Genomic DNA, 12,389 nt, shown 5'->3' with positions numbered 1-12,389 from the left:
TACATATATATATACACATAGTGTAAAAAGTTTGTGGTTTTGTTTGTGCATTTTGTGTCAACCTAAACTTAAATTTAAAGTTTGTAAAAGTCACACCACTGACTTTACAACTACTTTATGTAAATGTTTAGAAATGAAGAATAGAATCTACGATTGGGTGACGCTCTCTGATCAAGAAGTATCTTCTCGTGTATAAATGTGTTTACATCAACCTTACAGACCTGTGATACAGATTCATTCAGTGAAGACTGATCTAATCTAACATAACATTAGAATGTCATGAAAACATCTCTTTAAACAGTCTGGGATCAAACACATTCGCCTTATTGAACATGTCACCACATGTTCTGCTTAATTTAAATGGTATCAGACAATCAGCAGTTTATTATAGTAGAACGTGCTCCTCGTTTCTATCTTAATCAGACTTTGACCTGTTAATCTAAACAGCTTTTATCTTAAGTGATAACAACATTAAATTATTTTCAAATAAACAAAAGATGAAAAAGACCACAGTTCAGGGACAAACCCTTTCAAACATAAAGACATCAACCTTCAGTTAATCCCTGGTCCTGGTCTTCGTTTGTATATAGAGACCGGGTCACTGCAGAACCTGGTTATGATAGTTTTGGATTTTTCATTATAGTTTAGTTTTATTTTGTAGTGACTTTTTCTTTTAATTCAGTTAGTTTTAATTAGTTTTTACATTGTATTTGCTACGTTTTATCAGTTATTATTGCATTTTTAATGCTTAGTTTTAGTTTAGTTTAGTTTTTATTAGTTCTAGAATTAGTTTTTTTTTTCGTATATAATTTATTTGCCATCATCCTCCAGCTTGTGATGTTCCTGTGAGTTAACTAACCAACAGCTATTTGGTCACTAGTTAAAGCAGTCCATTATAGAGACACCTTACTAAAATAACTGCGTAACTCAGTTTTGCCAACTTTGGGCGATTATGTTAGGATGATGACAAAAGTTTTCTCCAGTTTTTCACAGGAGCTACTGAGAGAAGCTAGCAGGTCAAGATAGTTATAGTTCGCCATTTTGTGTGAGTTTGATTCATGCAGTTTTTCCTTTGAGAAGTATCCCACCTGTTTTATCACCTGTTTCCACTACAAGACACTTGCTTTTATTTTTCTTGCAGTCATATTCAAAGAAATCCCGAAGTGGACATTGCCGTTTCCTCCCACCTTTTGTTGTAGTCATTTAGCAGGCTGAAGAAATTTTGTTAGATTCAGTTTTGTATTTTATACTTTCTGATTGTAAGAAATATTCGCGTTCAAAGACTGAAGTCACTAGAAAACCACCAACCAGAATTCTGGAGTAAGGATTTATTGCCACTGCTGACAGGAAACCACACACTGCCCGTAAACCAGGAAGTTGATCCATTTATACAAAGTCTTCAATGCCCGCGTTCGCCCCCTACTGACCTACGGCTGAATCACGGGCATTCATACACAATTCTCACCTACTGTTCTCATAACGGATAAATATGTGTTGTTATAGTTATTTTGGACATGTAACTAATCTGTAGCAATTAACACATAATAGATTAAACATTATAAAAAGGAAAACCAAAAATATGGTGTTGTGCTTTTAACATCAGTACTAAACTCTAATAACTATAAATTTTTTCAAATCATTTCAGCCTGTAAGGTAAAAGCAGACAAAGAGTTGGTGTGTGTCTTATCACGTTTTCTTTCTTTTAGTCTAAACAAAAATGAGTGATGTTCTGACATATGACGTAAAAGGTAACACCTCCAGGGGTGTAACCAGGAAGAGATGAACATTATAAGGTCAATTCATAATAGTAAGAAGTTGTCAGTGTTTTGCAGGGCTGCCGTGTTTGTTTTGATACGGCTCAAGGTCTGACTGAGGCCTGTGCTGCTGAGCGCTGAATGAACCTGATTGGAGTCAGAAGACTAAAAATAAAGTTTTAAAGAAGAAATCCAGTTGGATTCCTGTTTATTCGGACACGCCATTTTGAAAAACGCATATTTTTCCAACGAGGCGATGCCGAGTAGCAGCAAACTGTAAACTAGTGTTTTTACGGACAATGAGGTGCTGCCTCACAGCTAATGTGAAAACAAAGAAAAAATAAAGAAACTGACAAACACTAAAACTAAGGATATTCTATCTATAATTGAAGTTAGTTTTAGTTAGTTTTGTAAAAAGATTATACAGTTTTAGTTAGTTATTGGTTTTTTTCATTTTATTACATTTTTATTTATTTCAGTTAACTAAAATGTTTTTTCAATTTCAGTTTTAGTTATTTAGTTAGTTTTAGTGAACTGTAATGACCCTGCTACACTCTAAAAATGAAATGTTGGATTTATCTAACCATGTTATGTGACCTGGTTCCACTTAACTGAGTTGAGTAAATTCAAAGCAACATACTCATGTTCTTTGGTTAAAAAACTGGTATACTGCTTTGAATTTACTCAACTCAGTTAAGTGGAACCAGGTCACATAACATGGTTAAGTAAATCCAACATTTCATTTTTTACAGTGTACAGAAGACATGATGTTTACCTGAATGTTTATTTCTTGGGTTAGAACATAAGCTAATCTAAAAAAAGACAAGTGTTTCAGAACCCCAGAGAGTTTTCTTTGAGGTCTGGAAGTGGACGTGAAAATTACAACGCTGACTTTTATTTGAATCAAGAAGACACACGAAAACATGCTATAATATTTTCACCTGTGTTTGTGTGTTTGTTTCCAAAACATTTCAAAAAAACAATTTACTGAAACATGCAGAAAGTAATAACAAAAATACCTTTACAAAAAAAAGGACCAGTTGTAGTTGATTAGATTAAAGATGGCCGTCACAGCCAACTTTGACACCAACAGGACTAAACCTCAATCCACTTTACTGTACATATATTACAGTAATCTAAACTTAGCTCTGGTAGTAGCTGAGAGTGATCTCTCCTGCACAATTGAGTCAACGCTGTTTGTCTATTAGCAAAATTTCTCATGAACTACAGAATGCATTTTATTGAAATTTCTTTAAGTTAATCACTGGATATCCATCTACTATTGATTAGCCTTTGCAGCCAGTGCAACTGAAGACAGTCACTAAGGGCTTATAACTCATCCAATTTCAGATATTGAACTAAAATTTGAATTGGTAGTAGCTGAGAGTTATTTCCAACGCATACTGTGAGAGTGACAACCTGTTATTTTCAGTTGGTTAGACCAAAACAACTTCAACTCCACCCTCTCTCAACAGGAAACGGTCTCAGGCTAAAAGGTTTGTTAGGAAGTGAGTGGCATGCATTCCTTCAACGAATACTGTCCATCCATTTCTTTTACAAATTACAAGTCAATCCCAAAGACGCCTGGACATGTCACCAGTCCATCACAGGGACATATAGTATAGACACAACATTCACCCTCTCTTAGAGACAGTTTAGAGTCACCAATGAACCTAACATGATGTTTTTGGTCTGTGGGGGGAAACCAGCATACCTGGAGAAAACTCAGGTGTGCATGGGAATTACATGGCTGGGAGGTGATTCTGTAAGCTTCTTGCTGAGAGCATGACAACTCTAACCACTGCATCACTGTCCTGCCCTCATCAAAGGCTGTCTTCAAATATTTAGTTATATTTTTATGAGTTCTTGTTTCTTTTAGGTATCCTATATAGGCAGGGCCGGCCCTAGATATTTGGGGACCCTAAGCAAGATCTGTTTTGGGGGCCCTACTTCACCACAAGTAGATCGTATAAGATACACAAAACTAAATGCTGTATGTAATTATGAATCCGGAGCAGAAAATTTAACCTCTAAGAACACAGTGTACCATAGTTTACTGAATGATCTGAATGATGCTCAGTGTTGAAACTTTTAATATGAGAATTAACTTTGCTTTGACTACTACAAGATTCCAAACTTAAAGTTTAAACAAATATATGACGTCAATTCAACAGAATAAAAAAAAGATTATAGTATGTTTAAACATTTACTCTCTCAATTATAACTGGTAACAAGCCAAGTATATAAATAAAACATTGAATACACATTCAAATCTTCACATAATGAAGTATTTACAAAATGTAAAGCTTAATAAATGTCTTAAACATTTAGAGAAAATGCATTAATTTGAAAAATTACAATGAAAAAATATGGAAATATATTCTTTAAAACAGCTTGAACACCAGAATTAAAATCTTAATTGCAGATTAAACAGTTGTAAAGGTAAAAAAAAAAAGTGCGGGGACAGAGGCTACAGATGTGGGCTGTGTCCAAAACGACAGGCCGGGTCCTCCGGAGGACCCAGACTCCCCGGTCTCGGCGGGCCGGGTCCTTGGTAGACCGGGAAGACCGGAAAAAAAAGAGGCTGTGAATTTGGACGGTCTAGCCTCCCGTCCTTACCCTGGCGTACGTCATGTCACCTAGCAACTGTGACAACGCTAAACAAGCAAACGTAAATCAAAACTAGAAAAATATCAATACATTAGCATTATTAATATCACAAAACTATAAAATTTACTTAAAAGTATCATTTGAAGAACTAATTGACCTGCTGTAAGTTCATGATTATTTAACGTTTTTAATGATGAAAAAATTATATGTAAAAACATGTCCATACAAATGATAAAAGTATTAGAATTACAACCGCTGAATTTTTTTTATTTTTATATCACCATATTTTTTATTTAAAACATGTTCTTTTCTCTCGCTTCGTCCGCCATTACTAGCATAAAAAAATCTCCGGTCGGGCCGCAATGCATTATGGGATATGCTGGGCCGGGAAGGATCCATCGGACCTGTCCTTCGATTCGGGCCAAAGGAAGGACGTATTTGTCGGCCGCATCGGAGGAGTCTTCGGTTTTGGACGTCCTTCGTCGCGGCGCTGTGACGTATGCGGCCGACGAATTCCACCTTTGGAGGACCCGGCCTGATGTTTTGGACACAGCCATGGAAAGTGAGGGGGACATGTCCCACGTGTACCCCACGTTCATTACGCCCATCTCATTAACTCTGTGGTCAGTTCAGTTTACCATGCTTCTGTCTAGGGGCCCCTAGTGGCCGTGGGGCCCTAAGCAGCTGCTTAATTAGCTTATAGGCAGGTCCGGCTCTGTGTATAGGGCTTTTGGGGCCCTGGGGGCATCACCTTTACATCAGGTGGAGCTTTAATGTTTGCAGACATTTTGATGATAAAAATTTCTGGCAACGGTGCGTCTCCTTCATATGCCTCTGAGATGATTGGACATGACATAATTTTTTTTGTTTTTGCTGTGCAGCGCTTTGGTTGCCTTGGGGTGTGTAAAGTGCTATATCAATAAAGTTTTGATTGACTGGTTGATGACAACGTCTCAGCTTCTGAAAGAGTCCAAATGGATGCCTGTCATCCCACCTCTGAGAAGATCGAGCACAATTCCTCTCTGCTCAGCCCATGAGAGGGTCCAGCTCTGTCTCTAAAGCAGGCATGGGCAATCCTGGTCCTGGAGGTCCGCAGTCCTGCATGTTTTACTTGTTTCTCTGCTCCAACACACCTGACATGAATGAATAGATGATTATCAGGCTTCTGCAGTATGGAGGACCAAAACTGACATAATTAGAAATAAAAGCAGAATTATACCGACTGAACCACTAAATAAATTTAAAAATAACTTTATCTCCTGTTTTATATTTTAATTGACTTTCATATTTATTTTTCCAGGTTAGTTGCAACAAATTAGTCTATTTGAACACATAATTTCAATTTTACAGTTTTTTAAAATATATATAAATTGTTTTTCCTTTTACTTGTGCATGCATTTGTGTGTCTTAAATGTAAAGGTGCTTTATTTGTCATCAGTGTATGTTTCCACACAATAACGAAATTGTGCTCTGCATTTAACCCATCCACACCCAAGTGGAGCAGCGGGCAGCCATGTGAGGCGCCCGGGGAGCAGTGAGGGTTAGGTGTCTTGCTCAAGGACACCGCGACATGTGGGTATGGCGGGGAGTCGAACCTAAGACTTTCAGGTCCCAAGCCGGCTGCTCTACCACTACACCACAGCCGCCCCTAATTATTTTTACATTTTTTTCTAAGTATTTTTATTTCTATGTGTTGCATGCTTGTGCTGCCTCAGTTTAGCTAAAAGTCTAAAGTTTAGTTTAAAACAAAGGCAAAGACATTACCTGTGCATTTATTTTGAACTAAACTTTAAGCTAAACTGTATGGAAGCGAGCAACACATAGAAATAAAAAGAGTTGTTGGAAAAAAATTATGAAAATAATTCGGTTTAAGCATTCAAGAGACAAATGCATGTACAAGCAAAAGGAAACACGATGTAAAATATTTACCGTATTAAAAAACATTAAAATTTAAATTATGTGTTAATTTATTGGAACTAAGCTGGGAAAATAAATATGAAGGCCAGTTAAATTATAAAACATGAGGTAAAGTTCTCCTTTTTAATTTATTTGGAGCATTTTAAATGTATTTATTTATTTAAAGGTGCATTTATCTATTTCTGCTTTTATTTCTAATTATGTCAGTTTCGGTCCTCCATAATGCAGAACTTGGAAGGGGTACTTCAGTGTTGGAGCAGAGAAAAATGCAAAACGTAGGGCTGCGGCGCTTGAGGACCATGATTGCCCACCCCTGCTCTAAAGGGATCTGGGAAGATGCTCCACTTGATGTGCCTCGAGCTGCCTGCTTAAACTCTGCCTGTGATCTAGATGCCCCGGCTCATGCACCCAAACTCTCTCCCTCTGTTTTCACATGCCAGAGCCTTCTCTAAATCTTTTTGTGTTGGATCGCTCATTTATATTCCAGGATTAAATCCTTTTTTGTTGTTTTGTTTTGCTCATTACTTTTTGCGTTTGGTTTTTGCCCTCCAAGTCAAGCCTCCCACCCAAGTCAGATATTTTTGTTTCAGAGTGTACAGTCTTGATCTCATCCATGTTCCTTCATGTTACCTGTTAACTTGCATTTTATAGGTTTTGCTCCCTTGTCAGCTTTTGTTTTAGTTTATATATTTTATCCCTTTCAAGCCCCTGTGTGTCTGCATTCTGGCAGACACACAGGAGAGACACCCTGCTTTGTTTTTGAGGAGCTTTCATGGCATTGGTCTAATCTGAGAAAGTAAAAAAAAAGGTGAAACTGAAAACTTAAAACTACATTAACGTTCAAGTGTATCATTCTGTTCTAAATGGGAACTGCTAATCTTTTCCAGTTTCATATTTTCAGCCTTAAATGGACATCAATAAGTGGAACTAGACCAGGGGTGCCCAAACATTTTCCCCGAGGGGGCCAAAATGAAAATCTATCCAGGGCTGCGGGCCAAATGCAGTTATATAATACATGAAATACAAATACTTTTTTAAGTAAAGTGCTTTATTTTTAACGGTTAAGCTGTGCAATGGCCCTCTTTTGTTTTATTCTGTGCACTTGGAGAAAGTCTGCCATACGCTTAAGTAGCAAAGGCTTATGGGACATTTCATAAATTGGTAAAATATGAGTTTTTGTGGCTTTATAAAGTGTGCAAATCTACACGTGGGGTTAAATCTGATCTAAATATTTCTTGTTGTCATTTCATTTTTCATGTTTAATCCTAATAAATCAAAGATAAAGTCAGCACCATGAATGAAAACTGCCTTCACTACAGCCCTTTTATATAGTCATCTGACCAATGGAAATACTGTTTTTCTACCTATAGGATAACAGTTTACAACCTTGTAACTTTGGCAACTGTTGGTGGGCCAAATCAAATGGCTTGGGGGGCAAAATTTGGCCCGCGGGCCCCAGTTTGGGCTCCTGTGAACTGGATACTGCATAGCGGTAACATAACGACCCCCGCACAAACAAATGCACCAGAACTTAGAAGTCTTTATTCCTAATAAATGTCATGCTACTAGGTGCATCCCAAAATTTTAGTGTTTTTGGTGGGGGTCTTTTTATTTATTTATTTGGGGGGGGGCACTGATTGGTAGGCTGATGGATAGAGCTTCATCAGAGCTAAACAGCAAAAGAAATCTGAAGCTTCTATGTTGAACAGTTTCGGAGTTATAAGCATTTTTGCATGTCCAGACATCCCCTCTTTGGATGGAGCCCCCTCCTCAAATATGGGGTCTATCATAAAACCGTTGGCTGGTGCAGTGTAGGTCAGACTCTTCTACAGCCTTGTCAAATTTCATGTTGATTGATGCAGCCGTTTTTGTGCTACGGTTGACCAAAAATCACTGAAAAAAAATAAACAATACGAAAACAATATGACTCCCGCTTACGCTTCGCGTGTGGGGGTCTTCATAACTAAAAAATCATTATTTAAGGCCTTTATGGTTACATGAAACATTCATCAAAGTGAAATATCCAAATTCGAGAAAACATTTTTCTTAGTAAATGGCCTGAACTTTTATAGTGCTTTATCAGTTCCATACATTCATTACATACAGTCATTCACACACTGTTGGTAGTAAGCTACATTGTAGCCACAGCTGCCCTGAAGCAGACGGACAGAGGTGAGCCTGCCATACACTGGTGCCATCAGGCCCAGTGACCACCACTATCAGACAAGGCAGGTGAAGTGCCATGCTCAAGGTCACAACAACTGAGATGAATGGAACAGTGGCACAGGGATTGAACTGGCAACCCAACAGTTGCAGGACGGCTCTCCCACTCTGCCACAGCCGTCTTCTTTCTTCTTAGTTTTATTTGAATCAAATCATCAATGAGACACAAAGATTTGTTCCTCACCAATGTTAAACACTGATGTATTTATTACCTATAGGTTTTCCTTAACTCATACATGTTTTACAATGAAAAGGTACTTTTCCACAAAAAGCATATTTTTGTGCGTATATTTGAAGGAACTTGTACAGAAGAAGAGTCTACAAAGAGGAGTGTTAACTCAGTTTGACTCACTGATGTCGTCCTGCTGAGCCTCAACAACCAACTCATGTTCTCTTCGTAAAGTTCATTGCACATAAAAACAACATTCTGGATGTTATCTACAATAAAGAAACTTTCCTCCATGATGAAGGCACAGTGGTTAAAAATACTAAACACGTGATTTTTTTAAAAAGAAAGTGATTTTTTTTGTTCCCTTGTGGCCAAACCAGAAACTTCTTTAAAATTAAAGAATAAATTCCTACCAGCAGTAGTTGTGTGTGTTGTTGAGGAAGTGATAAAAAATGAAAAAATGTTCCAGCTAAGCAGTAAAAGTAAACATTTTAAACTGTCACAAATGCAGACACATCACTCCTAGGGTAAGAAATCATCACATCGTTTAAAAAAACAAACAGTCAGGGCCTTTCTTTGGCAGTTCTGTAAACTTTACAACAAAATACAGCATCAATTGTTTTGGTTCAGAGTACAAGCTGGGTGGAGTTTACATGTTTGTCTTGTCGAAGCAGAGGTGTTCGTTCTTCTGCTGAAGTGCTTGTGCTTCTACGTGGTACTGCGTTGCTTTCACGTTCATGTCTCTGTGGCAGAAGGAAAGGGATTATTAGGGTAGTCAAAGGGGAGGAATATTTAAATTACAGTGGGATGCAAAAGTACCGCCAAACCTATGTTTGTTGCCTTAAAACCTGGAATTTCATTCGTTTGATTACATGCGTAAATAATGCAAATTATTCTAAAATGCGGAACTAAGAACGGTGTGTGCAAATGTACAACATTTATCATGTTTGTGTTTAAGCCCAAATGATTTTCTCCAGAAGATTCAGTATGAAATGATATAAACCTGTTCTGATGGCCCTCACTAGTACAAAATACCCCTAAGCGGTAATTCTTCACACAGCTTTAAAAGGTTAAATACTCTGAAGAAATCAGAGTTGTAAAGTAACTAAGTACAAATACTTTGTTACTGTCAAGTAGAATTTTTGGGTTTCTGTACTTTGAGTAACTATTTTTAGCCTACTTTTTACTTCTACTTCTTACATTTTCACACAATTATCTGTACTTTCTACTGTACTTTCTACAAGAAGTATGTCGTTACTTTTACTTTTGCTTGCTTTCATTCCAGCTTGTTGTTGTAAAAATAAATACTATCCATATAAACTGTGCCTCCTAGATAGAGTGAATTTAATTGTGGTTGAATGAGAAGTATAAATATAATTCTGATACCGTATTAGTTTGTACACAAACAAATCATGTCACACTCCAGCAGGACATAATCATTAAAATAAAAGGACTGTACTTAAGAAGTATTTGTATTTCATGAATTATATTATTACATTTGGCCGCAGCCCTCAGATAGATTTTTATTTTGGAGAAAAGGTTTGTGCAGCTTTGATATATGTATATAAACTGAAACAGCTGGACTAGTGCATCCTGAATTCAACATAAATTAATTATTTTTGATACAATATAGTCATTACTGTGTTTTTTTGGAAGGTCACCTCCTAATAAATGTCATTAAAGAAAATCTAACTGCTCATTTTAAATCAATACTTATACTTTTCATACTTAAGTACAAAAAATATCAGATACTTTAAGACTTTTCCTCAAGTAATATTCCTAAAGGAGACTTTAACTTTTACCAAAGTTATTTTTTGGTAACATACTGGTACTTTTACTCAAGTATCACTTTGTGGTACTTTATACAACACTGGAAGAAATACAAATCAGTGTTAGTTTATATTTATAAAAAAAAACTTGTGAAAAATTTCCAGATAATGGTAAGGGAAACCCTGCATTATGTAAATGTAACATTTACATGTGATTTAAAATATAATTTTACATTTAAAATATAAAAAGGAGGCCCCACCGGGCCAGATGGAAGTCACCCACAGCCAGATGTGGCCAGCGGGCCACCAGTTTATTAGCCCTGCTCTACAAAGTATGGACTTTGAAAGGGTGGATATACAGACATCTTTTTTTTTCTTCTTTTTTACTTAAAACATTTCTCACCTATTTAACTCAATCTGACAGATTGGGTAGAATAATTACTTTTAATCAAGTTAAAACTCAAATAAATTCCAGGCTGTAAGGTAAAACAGAAAGAATACTAAGAGAGGAGAATCCCTTTACAACCCACTGTCGATTTAAACTTGACTGGCATGTGAAGAAACCAAACAGGCCGTTTCAGTTTGAATTAAACATCATTTTAAAAGAACCCACCTTTTATAAAACAAAAATGTATAGTTAACACGATACAGTATAGTTTAAAACTGTACACAGAGACTGAATCTTTTTTATTGTTTTTACCATGAATCCAAATTGAGGAACTCCTGTTTTTCCAAATGTGACACCAGCGTTGGACCATTTTGTGATCTTTATTAAGTGAGCTAAAGATCCCTGCATGAGCTGAATCTGCTTCACAGAATCAACTTACTGAGAGTTATTAGTTGTAAGACATCAACATCACTAGAACTCATTTTAGTGATACCAACAAAGACCAAACTTAAATAAAAATCATGCAACATAAGGTAACTGTGACACATTCAGAACAAGTCATTCTCTTCAGGACAGAACCAAGTGTTTGTGGTCATCTGTGTAAGTGAAACATGTTCGGTTGAATGCATGCCTTTGAGTGGGAACCTACCTGATTAACTCGTACTTTTCTCCTGAGTTTCATAGCCATGTGAGCCTTTAACCTGCTCATTATCGGTTGCCTAAAAGATGACCAAACTACCTTACACATGCACCAATTAGACAATACAAAACAAGAATTTGCTGTTGTCATTCATCTTGTTATGGTAGATTATGGTAGTTTAGAGGGTATGTGTTATTTTTTTATATTATTGGTAATCAAGGCAAACATGCAAGTTAAAAGACATGCGTTTGATTTATTGTCTGATTATTGGATCTCTTCAGGATTATGATGCTGCTTTATTTATAAATATATAAATCATTAGAGAATCCGTCAGGACAGAAATATGTGATTTTAAGAGATTTATTGGTTTCATTCAATTTCTCAGTGGCTTTAAATCTGTTCCCATCTTTAGTTTCCCATCTTACTGCTTTGGAGACTTCTGTTTGTCTCACAAGTGTTTCTTCCTGCTGAACGCAGGGATGTCCTCCTGTTCTTTAACGTCCTCTGAAACAATGACTTGAAAACTGTTGCTAACATTAGCCCTTGTTAATACGGTGGATTTATGTTTACAGCAGCGCTACCTTGTTTAGAATGTTTTGTTATGAAGCATTGGTTAGTCAGTGCATGGGTTTCAGTGATTTCAAAACCAACTTGTTAAGCTGATATTTTTATATATTAATTAGCATTGACTGAATAAAGTGTGTTGTGAAAAGCATTGAAGTCATAAGTGGGGATTAATGTTTTAAAAACAAGTGAATAAGTCGGTATTCTCGACAGCAATGCTCATCATTGATATATACAGATGAATCTTACTGATGATGATGATGCCATGCTATATACAGTGGTTTGCAAAAGTATTCATACCCCTTGAACTTTTCCATATTTTGTCACATTACAACCACAAACATAAATATATTTC

At 36.5% G+C, this 12,389-nt stretch overlaps 1 protein-coding gene across 4 annotated transcripts in view; it reads right to left on the bottom strand.

Moving 5' to 3' along the window:
* Positions 1-8,676: 8,676 nt before the first annotated feature.
* Positions 8,677-12,389, bottom strand: part of scarb1 (scavenger receptor class B, member 1) — a 37,054-nt gene continuing 33,341 nt past the window's right edge. For 2 of the 4 annotated variants that reach the window (XR_001312028.1, XR_001312027.1), the window contains exons 14-15: positions 11,480-12,309; positions 9,389-9,416 (exon numbers count right to left, since the gene is read on the bottom strand). Coding sequence is in view for 2 of the 4 variants with exons in the window: in XM_014028124.1 (XP_013883578.1) it covers positions 9,300-9,416 (117 nt within the window). In the remaining 2 variants the exon portion in view is untranslated. Of the gene's footprint in view, positions 9,417-11,479; positions 12,310-12,389 lie in introns of all 4 variants that reach the window. The other 2 variants (XM_014028125.1, XM_014028124.1) reach the window with 2 other exon arrangements.

Source organism: Austrofundulus limnaeus, unplaced genomic scaffold, assembly GCF_001266775.1.
Source record: "Austrofundulus limnaeus strain Quisiro unplaced genomic scaffold, Austrofundulus_limnaeus-1.0 Scaffold719, whole genome shotgun sequence".
Classification (NCBI taxonomy): Eukaryota; Metazoa; Chordata; class Actinopteri; order Cyprinodontiformes; family Rivulidae; genus Austrofundulus; species Austrofundulus limnaeus.
The sequence above is the reverse complement of the archived record's forward strand: the minus strand, read 5'-3'. Positions and strand labels throughout refer to the sequence as shown.